Source organism: Stomoxys calcitrans, chromosome 1 (genome assembly GCF_963082655.1).
Source record: "Stomoxys calcitrans chromosome 1, idStoCalc2.1, whole genome shotgun sequence".
NCBI classification, from domain to species: domain Eukaryota; kingdom Metazoa; phylum Arthropoda; class Insecta; order Diptera; family Muscidae; genus Stomoxys; species Stomoxys calcitrans.
The window spans coordinates 3778002-3794798 of NC_081552.1; the positions used below are offsets into that span (position 1 = coordinate 3778002).

Sequence of the window (16797 nt, forward strand, 5' to 3'; positions counted from 1 at the left end):
AAAGAGAAATAAAAATAAGCCCCACACTAAAAGATAAAAAAACATTAGGCAAAAAAAATTGATATTCAAATTTTAAACTTTTTAGTCCCTTTTTAGTCACTCATGGGTATATATCACTAAGTGACACGTTTTCTCCCGTACCAAGACACTAATTAGAGTAAAAAATGATATCGGTTGAAATTGTTTTCAACTTCCTTGAGTGCAGATTTAGTGACTCGCACGATAGAAAATGTTTGCAGGGATATTTTACGTTTTAGCCTTAAAATCATGCTCTTGTATGGGTTCGGTGTTTTTACGTTTCACCTCTCTCCTAACTTAGTGGCCCAACACAATTTGGGAGCCAAACACGAGAAAGCATACGATTCAACAAATATCTCATCGTGAGACGTAAAAACAACACACAAATCAACATGTGCTGCAAAACACTAACAACAAGTGGGCAAATGTGGGGGCATGGCAGAGAGTGTTTAGACAAGAGCTCTATACATCATACGTGTACTGGAGGTAGATCAGTTGATATTAGCAGTCAGACGTTGGAGGTCGCAGTTTTTCGCACGTCTTCCATCCTCATCTCAAGTGATCAGTACGGTGTGTACGTGTGTGTGTGTGTGTGAACGGTGTACATACATACAGACAAATTGGCAGACCAGCCCTGCTTATTGGTGGACATATAAATTTATTCAATTGAATTAAATTCTTCAAAGAATCAAAAGCATAGCCATATACTACCATGAATGCATTAAGGAAATTGCCCACACGCTTGGTGAGTTCGTTTTTCCTAAGGAATATAACAGCTCTTTTTGATTATGAAGTTATGCTTTATGTAATATGTCTTCTCAATTGGTTCTTTTTCCAAAGATCGCCAATGCAGTGCGACAACAACAATGTGCTGCCATGTCCTCGGGCAGTGCCAATACTCCAACTCCCCTAACTTTTCTTACCGATGATGAGAAAATGATGAAGGAAACCGGTAAGTGGAAATCGAATGTATCTCAAAGTCCGACTTTGTTCGTGTTTTTGAAGGGTTTATAACGAATTTGGGGTATAACTTCATTAGAGAAAATCGCTTTGCTGGCTTTGTATTGTATATTAAAAAAAACCCAAAAACATTCTAGTTCTTTTTTCTTTTGTCTGTCACATAGTAAGGCGGCTGTTACGCAACCCTCCCCATATGTATATTGTTAATTTTATTTTTTTTGTTGGCTGGCTTGTTTATCTTTGAAAATAAGAAAAAAAGTTTGATTTGCAAGTTACTGGCATAAGTTAATATGTATGTACATATGTGCATATTTTGCCTTTTTGCGCAGCATTTAGATTGTTTCTTAGGCATTTCTATATGAAATGCCCCTATGAAGGGGACAAAAAGAAATTCGATTTTTTTATTGAAAGAATATTCGAAGTAAGAGAGATATATTTAAAGCCCAAGATAAATGTTAGTTAAGCTGTTTTATAGCATCCATTTACATGCACCTACATACATATGTGTAATGTAGATATATTTGTTTCACATTGATATCAAGCGCATTTCGTTTTCTAAACGTACTAATTTATGCACTACTGCAGGCATGCAAACCAGAATATTCGTCGATGTCGCTAGTGCCTGCTAAGCTAAATATTAATGAAAACGCAAAAACAAAGCAAGCGGCATGCGGTTGTTGATATTGCATAACTCACAATTTGTTACTACCTACCACATACAATTTTACAAAAAGCTGAAAACGTACTCGATATTTGAACAATTGTTGTTTTTGGCCTTAGCCTTAAGATAAGGGGCTAACATACGCTCTACTGGCCACAACGGATGTGTTTTCATACTTGTGTCTATTGCCGTGTTATTGTTTAGTTGGGGAGAATAGTGAAAAATCACATTTATATAAACAGAAAATCTCGTGGGTAGTGAACATAGACGTATAAACGCATTCCAAGTTCCTCTGCAATGGTGGATGCTAGACCCTGGCTTCTATAATTGTGCCTTAGAACAGGATCAAGGAAAAAGTCTGACAGGAACTTTGTCATTTATTTGATAGGACAACATGTGTCATTTATTTGATAGGACAACATTTTTAGGTAAATTAAGCCTAGAATAATGAAGAAAGCTTTAAACTTCTTTCCTTTATATATATATTTATATCCTTCACAACTGCTATTATCAAGGGGTTTACCTACATAAATTGTTAATAACTTTAAGTATGTAAGGGTATTTATTATCTATAGACTTAAATAAAAAAAAATAAAAAAAAAAAACTCTATAAGCAGATAGGTACTCTCTATTTGTAACCCATCACTTTCTATTGGCGCCAAAAAGATGAGAAAAAAATTACGGATTTTTTTTGGTAGTCCTCGCTATTTATGAACTTTTCTATCAACACACCAAATTAGGTACACGTGATGCCCCTTAAGGATTTTGCCCTTTTTAATCCATCCTCCTTCCGGGTACAAATGTTTAATTCAATTTTGCTTTTACAATTCAAAATTTTGCTTTGTTTAAGATGTATTAACCAAAAATTCTAATTTCTTTTATTAATTTTGTAAAATTTAAAAAAAGTGATCTTCCACCGGTTTTTTCTACGGTCGGCATTTAGTATTTTAGTTAAGAAAGTATTAATTATTAATGAAAATTACTGATGCATTTATTTTAAAACAGCTTTATTCTATTTACTCACATACTTAACACGAAAAAACCAAAGGAAAAACCAAAAATAATTTCATAATCACACCCCAGCAAAAAATTAGATACCCACAACCATAGGCATATTTCTCATCTGGAGATCGGTATACATAAAAGCTATATTGAACTAAGATTTGGTGTGGACTGTAGAAAGGTCAATACTACCCAACTATCCGAATTTCAGGGAAATCGGTTGAAAAACATGCCATTTATGTGGCCTTGAAGCTCAATCGAGAGGTATATCTATACAAAAATTTTATCCCAATACGGTGCGATATGGATCGTATTCGACGCGAATATTGAGGGTATCTTACTCCTCTCTCTCTCTCTCTCTACACACAACGCATTCATGCAAAATTTTGCGAAATCGGCAAAAAACCCCGCTTTTAAATATTGAAAACCTTAAATTGCGAGACCGATCTGTGTGGCAGCTTTATCCAAATCTGATACAAAATACACTATTTTCGAATAACAGGAGATCTTATTTAACATATTTTTGGAAATTTCGAACAAATTGTGTAAAAAATATTCCTTTTCAGAGCTAAAGGCGATAGACAGGGTGATCGGTTATAAAGGGGTTGTATATAGATTAATTCGAAAATGCCCCTCTATAATCGAACTGAACTCCACACTGGGTAAAACATAATACCTACCAAGTTTCAGCTTTTATTATTAAGAAGATGTAATGTGATTATATCAGTTAAGGGGTATATTTTCGGATTTTCTCGCCAGGATTCGAGCCCGAAAATTGAGGCCTTCAACGTAGTACAGATAACTATTTCGTCCATAGGCGGGGTAATATATTTTTGTTTACAAGGAAAGCCGAGGATATTATAGATGTTTATTAATAATTTTTTAAAAAAAAATGTTTAACATATTCTCAGTTATTTGAGTTTAAAAATAAAAGTGCAGACTACTGGTACATGTCGAACTTAGCAGCACTTAACCTATTGTGGTTGGCGAAAAATCTTTGAAATTTTTAGTATCACTTTAGTGAACTATCAAATTTGATGTTCAGTGACCATTAAAGCTGTGTATGAAGGAAAGCAATGTTTTCCGAAATAATTTGCATGCTTCAAATTATATGACATTGTTCTGCATCGCGCCACATTTTGAAAAGGTTTTCCCATAAAATTTGCCAACATTTTTTGGGTTTAATTCTCTGACGACAACGGAATGGTACACTTTTGCCCAAAAACAAATGCAGGGGATGCTTGTGAAATTCCAGGCCTTTAAAATAAGCCAGCTATTCATTACAATGTCATCCTGCATATCGAAGACATGCTGCAAGAAGTGCAACAAATCCCATATTAAGTCCGAATATGCAAATTAGGCATTTATATGATTTCTTTCAAAAAGTCATGGGATAATAGTGATTAAAAAGTAAAGAAAATGAACATGCCTAAGCAAAAAGCTCAAAAAATGTAATTCAGAGAAAGTAGCCGGGTATAATAAAAAAATGCTCCTTCCGGGATTCGAACCTGGACTTTCAAAGATATGTCTCATATGCTTAGAGTTATTTTATAGACGATTTTGAAAAATACAATAATATTTTTACAGCCTGTAAAAAATATCAAAGAAATTGACTATAATTTGCTTTGAATTTACGACCGCTTTAATGATGTTTGTTTTTTTTTTTATTTCACAACAGTAATATTATTTTGCCAATATTAAACGTCAATTGTTTTCAAGAAAGTAAAAATAAACTCACACACACAAGCCTTAACATATTTTTGGCATTGCAGAGCGCCATGTGGCATAACACTAACAACAGAGAGAACCACATTTGTGAATAAGAGAAAGAGAGTATATCGGCACCACAAAATAGACACAACATAAACACCCGTGAATACTTATGTCTCTGTAGGCGAATGGGTAGGCAAGCGGTTTTATGAATTGACGTTATATCAATGCAGGGCAGCACAAGGGTTCGAAACCACTTTGCTTTTGAGGGTAACATTTCATTTATTCGGTTTAAAGAAAAAAGTAATATTAGAAGTATTAGGTTTAGTTCTATTAAACTTTTCACAAGCTTAGTCAGCGGTTTAAATTTAGTTCTTCCTTCATTCCTATCCCGAAAATTCTTCGGAAGATGAGTTGGTTGGGTTTGGTTTGTTTGTGTCGAACGTTTCAATATTTAAATGGCGTTACACTTGTGATAGAACAAATCTTTGGATTCAGCATTATGCCCTTGCCGCCCACTGTTCTAGTGGGTTCATGTGGATAATAACGTTGATATCTGCTAACTTTCCTAGAGAGTTGAAGTGGTGCTGATTTCAGTCGGTCCAAATCCTAGTTGGAAAGTTGACAAAAACAATTTTGCTTTAATTTATTTTGAGTTTTCTGGCTAGTAAGCGCTATATCTTATCTTTCTAATCAGATTAATCATTTAGGTATCTACACATATTAGATAATGGCCAAAACAGTGTTTTTTTTATAATTCTTGCTAAATTTACCTTCTAAGCAATTTCTCTTATGCAGTAATAGTCAAAACACAGTGAGTAAGGAAAGGCAAATGTCGGGCGGTGCTGACTGCATAGTACCCTACACCTAGCCTATAAGTAAAAAAGTGGGTGCTGTATCCAATTCTGACTAATTTTTGTTGGCGTACGTTTTGAGATTGGTTATTAAGCAATCCGTATAAAATTTTGAGTAAATATGTTCAAACAGTAATAACTATGGTCGACAAATGACACCATTATTGCAAATTACCCAAAATCCGTTGCGCATAGGTTAGCATGTCCGCCTATGACGCTGAACGCCTGGGTTTGAATCCTGGTGAGGCCTTCAGGAAAAAAATTGTCTGCAGTTGTTTTCACCTCCTAATGCTGGCACTATTTGTGAGGTGCTCTTTCGTGTGAGGTACTCTTTCATGTAAAAAATTCTCTCCAAAGAGATGTCAAACTGCGAAACGCCTTTTGGACTCGGCTATAAAAAGTAGTTCCCCTTTTATTGAGTTTAAATTTGAATCGAACTGCACTCATTGGTATGTGACAAGTTTGTCCCTGTTCCTCAGTGGAATGTTCATGGAAAATTTGCAATAAATCAGATTTCGAGCAAATTTCTCTTTCACTGACTTCACTGACTCTCTTTCGATTCTTTCAAAGGCTGCAGTTACTACTTCCGGTGACCGACCTATGATATCGATGTCGTCGGCATAGGCGAGTAGTATGTGTTCTCTTGTGATTAGTGTGCCATATCTATTTACATCTGCATCTCGTATAATCTTCTCCAGCAGGATGTTAAAGAGATCACACGATGGGCTGTCTCCTTGTCTGAACCCTTGTTTGGTATTAAATGGTTCGGAGAGATTCTTTCCTATTCTTACTGAGGAACGCGTATCAGCAAGCGTCATCCTGCAGAGTCTAATTAATTTTGCAGGGATACCAAACGCAGACATGGCTTGAAATACCTTTGAATGTAAAGGAGTATCGAAGGCGGCTTGTTGATTTGTCCTTCTCGGGTCTTTTCTGGGATTTGGCGCAGTGTGAATATCTGGTCTAGGGTGGATTTACCAGGTCTAAAGCCGCATTGATTGGGCCCAATTATCTCAATCTTTGACACAGTACGCTCGAGAGTATCTTGTATGCGATGGGGAGGAGACTTCTTCCTCTGTAGTTGGCACATTCCGTCTTGACTCCTTTCTTGTGTATGGGACATATTATGATGAGGTTCCAATCATCGGGTATGCGTTCTTCTACCCAGATAGCGCAGATAAGCTGATGCATACGTCTTATCAGCGTGTCGCCTCCGGTCTTAAATAGTTCAGCGGGTAACCCGTCGGTTCGGGCGGCCTTGTTGTTCTTTAGTCGGGTTACTGCTACTTGGACCTCATTCTGACTAGGAGGTAAACATTCTATACCATCATAAAGGATTGGTTCTGCGGTATCCTCTTCGCCGCCAACATCGGACACTAGCAGTTGGGTAAAATGTTCTTTGCATATCCTCAGCATGTTATCTGTGTCAGTTACCAGATTTTCTTCTTTGTCTCTGCAGGAGGATATGCCTGCACCAAAGCCATCGGTTTGATGTTTAATTCTTTGGTAGACTTTCCGGACTTCATTCTGACTCCTGTACATCTCAATTCGCTCACACTCATGTCTTTCCATTTCTTTTTTCTTTCTTCGGAACAGACGTTTCTGGTCTCTCCTTTTCTCCTGATACCTCTCCTTCATCTGACGCGTTGCCACCGATTGCCGCATTCTTGGCTTCTCGTGTTTTGATCGGGTGACAGCCATCTGGCTTTGTGAATATTTTTATGTTGAAATCTTGTGGTACTAACTACCATGTTTTTTGCCGCGGCAAAATCTATCAGCCTCAACCCATTACTGGACGTTATCTCGTGGAGGCTAAACTTTCCGACTGTTGGACCAAAGATGCCTTCTTCCCTAATTTCGCATTAAAATCTCCCGGAACGATTTTAATATCATGGGCGGGGCAGCGGTCATATCCTCTCTCTAGGCGCTCGTAGAAAATATCCTTGGTCTGCTTGTCTTTGTCTTCCGTCGGGGCATGGGCACAAATAAGGCTGATGTTGAAGAATTTGGCTTTTATGCGGATTGTGGCTAGCCTCTCATCCACCGGAGTAAAGCTGGAGACAAGGTGTTTCAGTCTCCGACTAACCACAAATCCACAACCAAATTCATGCCTCGTGTTATGGCAGCTATAGTATAGTTCGTCACCTTTTGGTGTTGTAGTGACGCCATTCCCAGTCCATCGCACTTCCTGTAAGGCGGTAATATCTGCCTTGTACTTCTCTAATACATCCGCCAGCGTGTATACTGCACCTTCTCTATAAAGAGTGCGAACATTCCAGGTGCAGATCCGCAAATCATGGTCTTTTTTTCGTTTGCGTGGGTCGTCAACGTTGGGGGCGTCCGTTTTTACTATTCCTTTGTTTCTCATAGTAGTTCTCAGTTTTCCGGGGGCGGGTTACTGGCCCAGCGCCCCAACCGCATGGGTTTTGTGGGATTGCACACGTATCCCTTGTTGTGGCGAGCTGCTTGCTCCAAGATCCGACGCTCGCCGCCAGCCGCCCCTAACCTGGGAACAGACGCTGATGTTGAGCATTGGTTATTTGAAGGCGCCAATAACTCACCTTGTCATCTCGAGTATCATTGGCACTCAGTATTTAATTAAGAGCCAGTGCCACCTAACTCCTCACTGAGAGGAGCTGAGCTGACTGCCCGCGGCCGCATTTGCAGCTACTCCGCAGTCCATCCGCAACCTGTGGACTGCGCCCGATAGCTTTCAGCTAAGCTTCTCGTGATAACGATGGGCACCACACAAGTCGTAGCTCAAAGTTCCAGCCTGTGTGGTGCTCATAGTCATCCCGTATCGGCCGCGGTGCCAATCGGCAGCCATCTGTATGGTGAGATGTAAAATTGACGTAGAGGATGCTTTTTTACATTGGTGAAAAAAAATAATTATAAGATTTTTTATCTTGTTGTGTAGGTATTCATCAAATAAATAAATAAATAAATAAATAAAAAAATGTAAATTTTGCTGTGACAAACGGTTACTTTCTCACTATAGAAATTTTTGCCATTTCTGCCTGAACAAAAATGAGCACAGCAATTTGAAATTACCAAAATTTATTGAAAATTACCCATAACTTGCTTAAAAACAATTGTTAAGTAAACTTGCAATAAGAACGAATAAATACTTGGGCATTGTTCACAAATAAGTCTTTTTCAAGTAATGATTTTATTGTACCAAGATTTTATTAACATGTGAAATCCGAATGATTGCTGACGCTGACGCCGTCGAACAAATATTTCACACATAGGTTGCAAATGTCTCAAATAAAAAACATTTTGTTTTGCCAATTTCTTTCAACAGTGTAGCATTTATAATCAATTTTAAATTGAATTGACCTGCGTATTTATTTACAACTACCAACATGGAACTCTGCTTTATAAAAGTCAAAATTTGCATTGCTTCTGTCAAAAATCTCTTGGGCTACCCAAAAATTATTCACCACACTAAACGTCATATTTTTACAAACCCTATTGGGCGCCTCGGCAGCCGAGTTGGTAGCGTGCTTGGATTATCGGTGCAGGGGTCGTGGGTTCGATTCCCGCCAGAAGCCTTGGTCTGTCGCTACTGTGGTATCACAATGGACTTAAAATTGTCTAAGTGAGTCTGTAAAGGACTGCCACTCTTACATAACCTACAAACCCAACAACTTTGCTATCAATCGGCACACAGTTTATATATAATAGGCTGTGTTCGGATATGTCATGTTGAAAAGGATAGAATGCAAGATATATTCATTTACAGGTAGTGGCAGTTGCCCAACAACAAAATATTGAGTGCACTATCAGTCAAAATCCGTGATTAGTGCAACCCTGATTTTGTGTATGTTACTAGTTGGCGTCATTTTCGTTGTTTGTGTGTTTTGTGGTTCTTAATTATACACACACACACAACCAAAACTTTTTGACAGATAGTGCACTCGCAAGAAAAATTGTACTCAGCTGTTGTAAGGATGTAAGGATATGTAAGGTTGAAAAAAAAACTGTGCAAATACTAATCCGCTCTATGCCGCTTTGGACATTGTGCGCTCTAAATTTCTAAAATGATTGGAATAATTAATTTTTTAATTGAAAATTAAAAAATTTCAATCACAATCGTAATTGAAAAGAAGAACAGATTCAATTAAAAAATGATTGAATCAATTAGTTTTTTAAATGGAAAATTCCTAAATTTCAGTCACGATCGTAATTGAAAACCAGTAAGGAAAGGCAAATGTCGGGCGGAACCGACTATATTATACCCTACACCACCGAGTAAACGTAATACTTTTAATAGATAGCTCTTATATCCAAATTTAGTCTGACTTTAATTTTGCATACCTATTGAAATATCGAATAGAACCTTATACGATTTTCTTACGATGGTAGGACAATTGTGGCTTCTACAGCCTTAAAAGTCGAAACGCATAAAAGATATATATGGGAGTTTTATCTTAATCGATTTTGATGCAATTTTGCACACGTATTGAGATGTCAATTAAACCATCTCATGAAAAATTTTGTAGAGATCTGACCAAAATTGTGGCTTCTACAGCCTTAAAAATATATATGGGAGCTATATCTAAATCTGGACCGATTTTAATGGAACTTTGCACACATATGAGAACGTTGAATAAAACGCTCCATGTCAAATTTTGTAAGGATTGGACCAAAATTGTGGGTTCTACAGCTTTAAAAGGGCATATCGGATGAAAGATATACATGGGAGCTAAATATAAATCTGATCCGATTATGATGAAATTTTGCACACATATTGGGACGTCACACGAAACATTTCATGCCAAATTTGGTAGAGATCGCACCAAAATTGCGGCCCCTACAGCTTTAAAAGGGCATATCGGATGAAAGATATATATGGCAGCTATATCTAAATCTGGACCGATTTCAATAAAATTTTGCAAGCATTTTGGGTCGTTAAAAAAACACTTTGTGCCAAATTTTGTAAGGATCGGACCAAAATTGTGGCTTTTACAGCTTTAAAAGGGCCCATCGGATGAAAGATATATATGGGAGCTATATCGAAATCTGGACCGATTTTTTTCAAAATCAAAGGCGTTCGTTCTTGGACCAAAGAAGACACTTGTGCAAAATTTTGTGAAAATCGGACAACAAATGTAACCTGTACCTTGATTACAAGAATACATGGACAGACAGACAAAGCTAAATCGAATCAGGGTATAAAAATACGGATTAAATTAAAAAAAAATATTGATTCAATAATTTTTTAATTGAAAACATTTTCAATTATATTTTTAATTGAAAAAAATTTCTTAATTTTTTTCTGTGTAGGACAGATGTTATGGTTCTTATCGTCTAACCTCGAGTTGCTGTTTACGTTCCAACATTATTATGACCGCAAATTTTTATTTCTCATTAACCCCACTGCAAACAGTGGTGAATAGAATATTGTGGTGGTAACAATTGAAGAACTTTTTATTGGGTTGCCCAAAAAGTAATTGCGGATTTTTCATATAGTCGGCGTTGACAAATTTTTTCACAGCTTGTGACTCTGTAATTGCATTCTTTCTTCTGTCAGTTATCAGCTGTTACTTTTAGCTTGCTTTAGAAAAAAAGTGTAAAAAAAGTATATTTGATTAAAGGTCATTCCAAGTTTTATTAAAAATGCATTTACTTTCTTTTAAAAAATCCGCAATCACTTTTTGGGCAACCCAATATGTTTCATTATGAAGATAATTATGCAACATTCAGAAAACATTTCAAACATATTCCGTATAAAGACAATGGAAATATATTGTCTTATAAAACCTCTTATCAATTCAATGGGCACATGTGCCCGCCACTCAAACATGGTTTGTTATTTATAGAATGACGTATTGGTCTATACAGAGGTAGAGGTATATATAGTGCCAATGCTATAATAAAAGGAACGACTATATCAATAAAGTTAACCATAAGCTAAAAAAACATGAGAATTACTGTTTACACTTTAATAATACTTATTTTGTGAATCCTTTCAGTTGCCAAGGTGGCCCAGGAACAAATTACTCCTCATGTCAAAAAAATGGATGAACAACACAAATTTGAACCATCCGTTGTTCAGGCCATGTTTGACAATGGTTTGATGGGCATTGAAATCGATACTGAATTGGGTGGAAGTGGTTGCAATTTCTTGACCACCATTCTGACTGTAGAAGAATTGTCCAAAGTTGATCCAGCCGTCGCTGCTTTGGTTGACATTCACAATACCTTGGTCAATTCGTTGATCATGAAGGTGGCCAATGAGGAACAGAAGAAGAAATATTTGCCCAAATTGGCCCAGGAATATGTAGGTGTCTCATTTATCTGTATGCACATGTGGCCGTTATTAAAAATGTTTCTTTTACTTGCAGCCTGGTAGTTTTGCCTTGACCGAACCTGGTGCTGGTTCTGATGCCTTTTCCCTGAAGACTGTTGCCAAGAAGGATGGTAATCACTATGTCATAAATGGCACCAAAATGTGGATATCTAATTCCGATTTGTCTGGTGTGTTCTTGGTATTCGCCAATGCCAAGCCTGAAGATGGATATCGGGGTATCACCACCTTCTTTGTGGAGCGTGACACACCTGGTTTCACCATCAATAGACCTGAAGACAAATTGGGCATCCGTGCCTCTGGAACTTGCATGTTGAACTTTGACAATGTACGTATTCCCGAAGAAAATTTGTTGGGCACTTTCGGTCATGGCTATAAGTATGCTGCTGGTTTCTTAAACGAGGGCCGTATTGGCATTGCCGCACAGATGCTTGGTTTGGCCCAAGGTGTCTTTGATCACACCATTCCCTATTTGTTGGAACGCAAACAATTCGGTTCGGAGATCTACAACTTCCAGTCCATGCAACATCAAATTGCCACCATTGCCACAGAGATTGAGGCTGCCCGGTTGTTGACCTACAATGCTGCTCGCATGGTTGAACATGGTGTTCCCTTCGCCAAGGAAGCCGCTATGGCTAAATATTATGCCTCCGAAGTGGCCCAACGTGCTGCCATTAAGTGTATCGACTGGATGGGTGGTGTTGGCTTCACCCGTGACTTCCCACAAGAGAAATACTATCGGGATGTTAAGATTGGTGCCATCTACGAGGGTACCACCAACATGCAACTCAGCACAATCGCTAAGCTCTTAAAGAAGGAGTACTCGTCTTAGGTGGACTTATCAGCCAGGTGCTGTATGTTAAAAAATATGTAGTCCTGATACAGTCATGGAACTGTACATGCAATAAGTTTTCAAAAGTCCCCTCCATACATAAGATAACTTCTTCATTACCGTAACAGATACCAACAGTGCATTTATTTGAGGACACGGTGCGATCTACTACTCCATATGGTAATCAGACTGTGATCTCTGGTATAATTAGAGATTGTAATAGTGATTTTTTTTTGTATTTGAAAAGTGATTTATACAATAAAAAAAACTTTATATTATTTAAAGCTGTGTGGAATTTCAGTTTGTTACTTTTACTGTTGCTGTTGGGGTTGCCAAATACTTAGCCAGCTGGGTGGTTTCGGTGCATAGAGCCGATGGCTGGGCGAACGAATGTCAGTTCCAGTTCATTTATTCTCATTGGTGGTTGTAAAGGCTGCCAAAAGGATATTGATGACAGTAATAATAAAAACGCCTCCCAAGATGAATTCGTTATAGCGCTTGCTGCGACAGCGGCGGAAACGGCGCTATATATTTTGATATGAAAATGTATTAAGTGATAACGAAGACAACAATAGCATACCTTGAATATAAGGGCTATTCCAACTGTTATCTGCATTATGAGTGAGAGGGATACCAAACCCATACTAATGAAATAAGTTGAGGAATCGTGGTTATAAGTTATAAGAAATCTCAATTGATTAGCATTTGCCGATAACAACGCTATATCCATTAGTCCTTCAGCAACATTTTTATTACCCGCGTAGCTACCCCGATTAGGGTCTTCTATGGAAATTTTGCAGGATTTTCCAGTGGTTTTTGGGTTTTCAGTAGTATCCGCTGGTCCTGTATCATTCGATTTGCAGCACTTTCCATTTTCTTCGCTTGATTCACTATCATTGTTAGACTGCTCGGATGTTGATGATGCTGTCGAGGCATTCTCATTTTTATTTACTATCGAAGTCATACCTGCAGAATAAACTTGACTTACGAAATAAATAGCAACTTTGGAATTCAAACATACTATACCTTATGAAACCTCAAAACATTAACCGTATCTTCTTTGTCTGTGGAAATGATATTCATTTCTTTTAATGCGCTGTTTCTTCTGCGGTTAAAGTGTGATAATGAAAGACACTGGGCTGGCACTCGTTTGAATTGAGGAAAACGGTTATTCATTAAAAGCAACAATGTGGCAGCCCATGTGTACGGTTTTGTGATTGGTTGAACTTGTAACAGCTGTTTAAAATATTTTGTGCTGGTAACACCCTCAAATATAGTCAAGAAAATTAAAAAGTACAAGAGTACAATAATGAGCATGGCCATTTAAAAATGAAATAAAAACTGATTTTTAAATCATTATATATATTTAATTTTCTACTTTCATGTTGTTTTAATTTAAAGTGATGTTAATTTTAATAAGTTCTTTGACTTTCAAAATGTTGGGTTTCCCATTTGAATTTACTTTGACAATTTGTATCATTATATATATCTTTTTGTTGAAGAGAATTGGAATGTAAGTTGTTTTTAATATGGGTACCAATAGTATATAGGCACTTACTTATTTTTTAATTTATCCCTATTTTATTTAAGTCGTATTTTTTTTCTTTTTCAGTGTAAATGTTCCTCACGTCTTAATGGCATGGGTACACCAGTTACTACCCATATTCCGGTTGTGCGGAAACGAGTTTTTTCAAGTTTAAACCATGTGTGTGTCTCTGGGTGATTGGTCATAAAAGCCGGCTTTTAGAGAGAGAGTAAGAGAGTGCTGTGCTCATAAGAACTTTAGTCTCTTTTTCCTTTTGTTCTCTTTCTCTCGCTTTACCCATTTTGAACAAAACACATGTTTTTATAGGTAAAAATAAATAAACGCGCGCATCCACCACTTTAGTTTACAAAAGTCGCCTGTTCCAACCCCCTCTGCAAGTGGGTGAGTAACGAGGCAATGGGCATGCTCACGACGTGGGTTCTGCTTGCTTTTATTTATTCTTTAGTCGTTCGTTCAGATGTTTAAACGTCGTTTAAACTTCAAACAGCTAAGCCAGCCACTAGACGTCGACGAAATCAGTTTTATATATAGTTTCCTTTTTTCAATTTCGGTTTAGTCGGATATCGCCTCTTTCTTTTTTTGTTGTAGAGTGTTTTGGGCCGCCCATTCACCTTAAGAAAACAGGAATTAAAGAAGTATAATTGGTGTCGTCGATTGATTTTTCGGATTTTCGGGGCATACAAAACACTACTCACTCCAAAAATAACGACAAAAACAGAGCCATAACGAGGAGGTTTGTGAAAAAAGACGTCTTAAAAAATATGTATGATAGTTATTGTCGCGTGTGTTTTTGTTATAATAACAGTTAAATGAATAAAGGTACATAAATAATAAATACAGGTATAATGTGCATGCACACACATTCACATACATACATATTTGCACCAGTCACCGTGTCCTCTGTGAGTGTGTGTGGCATTAATTCACGGGTTGCAGTGTGTTGTGTGTTCCTATGAGAAAAATAACATAAAAAAATTGTGTGCGGTAGCGGCGACGGTTGGCTCTTTCGTCGTATGATTATTGCTCATATGCGTGTGTAGAGTTATTGGTTTCATTTTAAGCGGCTTTTCCTTTTTGTCCCTTTAGCTACACATAAAATATATTACTCTGCATGAGAGGTTGTGTGTGTTTTTGTTCGATATTTTTTTTGTCTATCATAAAGGCAGTGAATGTTCAGGACTCACGTGTTTGCCAAAACGGTACAAACAGCAGGACCACCGAATTTTACATAAGTGGCCTAAGTCAACTCCTTCTATTCTTTCATGCACATACATGCATACAGTTGTATGTAGGTTTCTGAGTAGGTGCGCCAAGGCGGTCAACAAATTTACGTATGTACGTACACCTACAGTAATTGATTGTTCGCTCGTGTTTGTGTGTATAGTGTAGGCGACGAATGTCAGTGGATAAATAAAAGCAAAATAATTTCAGGAAAAGAGCAGAAAGAAGGAAAGAAAATATCCTTGAACTAATAAAAACGCTACTAAAAATACGCATTCTTCTTCTTCTTCTTGCTATTTTTTTCTCGTTGGTCCATTGTCAGTGTGTAACGTCTAGAGAAGGAGAAACAAATCTAAACGCCATTGCTCTCTTAAGGCTCGCTTAGGACATCGTAGCATAAGGGAGTGCAAAAAAAAAAATTAAATATAAAAATAAATACTAAATAAAACAGAAGCAGTAGCAGAACAAACATAAGTTGCAATTTTTATCACCTTCGAATCGGCGAGAAACACAACAAATACATAATCATCGTATCGCTTCGCTTTACATCGCATCGCATCGTCGTGTGTTCATTCATTTTATTTGTTGCAAAACACCCAAGAGCAAAATCAAGAACAACAAATCGATAAAATCGAAAATTGCTCGCCACTATTGTGACAGGAGAGAAATAAGCATTTAATTTCGAGGCGAAAAAGAAGACGAACGAACTAACGAACGAGCGAGCGAGCATACCAGGAAAAAATACGACGGCCACAGTTAATAGCGGTAAGTTAAACAAATTTTAAATTGAAGAAAACTTTGTTATTCCTTATCGAAAACAAAAATCATTATATAACAATAAATACACAAACAAACATGCATAACCATTATGTTCCAAGATGGACGGAGGTGTACTTCTGGAGGTTGGCCGCCACCATTTACCAATTGTCTTTGTTGCACTATCTAAGCAGTTTTCGATAATTGTTATGGCGCGTGTGCTTTTTCTACATTTATTAAGAATTTAGTTGTTGTTCGTGTCTCAACGGGGAGATATTGATTTGTTGTAAAGTCAACAACTACAAGAACAAAAAAAAAAAAAAAAAAACAAACGGCACATAGTACTAAAGGAAGGAGATCTCATTTGTAGGCAAAGCTAGACATCAATAAAAGCATGTGTAAATATATATAAATGTACACATGTACAATCCAAGTACGTGCATACATCTACTCTTTGCCAAACAAATGCATATGCCAATGCATGTGCGCTTGTAGGTGTGTGTGTGTGTGTATCTAAATGTTCCTTCCACTGCCTAAAATAACAATGAAATGTTAAATGTTATCACTAAGGATGACCCTTATTTGGCAAAGATGTTTAAAAAAGGACATGTGCAAGTTATCGAACAGGACCCCAACTCAGAGGGATGCTGCTATTTTTTCGCAATTGGGTCGATCAATAGGCAAACAAACCGTAGTTCTGGAGGTGACAAACATTCAAAGTCACACATGGGTTCACTCATTGTAGCATATACAGTGTCGTACAAAACATAAGCAACGTTGTTCCGTATTTATGAAAATAATCCTAAAATTCGATTAATGCATTGTTTGCATATAAAGTTTTATAACCATTTTACTTGATTGCTGACACAGATAAATCTTGTCCATTTGGTTTTAGCGTTTCATACAAGTATTTACATATGTATA

At 37.2% G+C, this 16797-nt stretch overlaps 3 protein-coding genes across 4 annotated transcripts in view; 2 read left to right on the plus strand and 1 right to left on the minus strand.

Annotated features, from left to right (window-relative positions):
* The first annotated feature begins 492 nt into the window (after positions 1-492).
* On the plus strand, positions 493-12634 carry LOC106084745 (short/branched chain specific acyl-CoA dehydrogenase, mitochondrial). The gene is made up of 4 exons (XM_013248649.2): positions 493-763; positions 859-970; positions 11184-11491; positions 11556-12634. Exons 1-4 carry the CDS (start codon positions 731-733, stop codon positions 12348-12350), a joined length of 1248 nt encoding a protein of 415 aa, XP_013104103.1. The 5' UTR covers positions 493-730; the 3' UTR covers positions 12351-12634.
* LOC106084747 (ninjurin-B) lies at positions 12558-13597 on the minus strand. The gene is made up of 3 exons (XM_013248651.2): positions 13377-13597; positions 12931-13316; positions 12558-12874 (listed from the first exon to the last, which is right to left on the minus strand). Exons 2-3 carry the CDS (start codon positions 13312-13314, stop codon positions 12755-12757), a joined length of 504 nt encoding a protein of 167 aa, XP_013104105.1. The 5' UTR covers positions 13315-13316; positions 13377-13597; the 3' UTR covers positions 12558-12754.
* A 736-nt stretch (positions 13598-14333) lies between these two features.
* LOC106084744 (long-chain-fatty-acid--CoA ligase 5) overlaps positions 14334-16797 on the plus strand; it is a 73591-nt gene continuing 71127 nt past the window's right edge. Inside the window, exons 1-2 of one of the 2 annotated variants that reach the window (XM_013248644.2) lie at positions 14334-14715; positions 15440-15882. The gene's annotated coding sequence lies outside the window, so the exon portion shown is untranslated. The remainder of the gene's footprint in view (positions 14716-15439; positions 15883-16797) is intronic. The other variant, XM_013248643.2, reaches the window with a different exon arrangement.

What these genes read in the sequence shown, in the direction of transcription:
- LOC106084745 (XM_013248649.2), top strand. Translation starts at nt 731, where the DNA reads ATGAATGCATTAAGGAAATTGCCCACACGCTTG. An exon ending in GGAAATTGCCCACACGCTTG is followed by an intron (nt 764 to 858) that starts GTGAGTTCGTTT and finishes CTTTTTCCAAAG; the next exon opens with ATCGCCAATGCAGTGCGACA. An exon ending in GAAAATGATGAAGGAAACCG is followed by an intron (nt 971 to 11,183) that starts GTAAGTGGAAAT and finishes GAATCCTTTCAG; the next exon opens with TTGCCAAGGTGGCCCAGGAA.
- LOC106084747 (XM_013248651.2), bottom strand. Translation starts at nt 13,314, where the DNA reads ATGACTTCGATAGTAAATAAAAATGAGAATGCCTCGACAGCATCATCA. An exon ending in GAATAGCCCTTATATTCAAG is followed by an intron (nt 12,875 to 12,930) that starts GTATGCTATTGT and finishes CAAAATATATAG; the next exon opens with CGCCGTTTCCGCCGCTGTCG.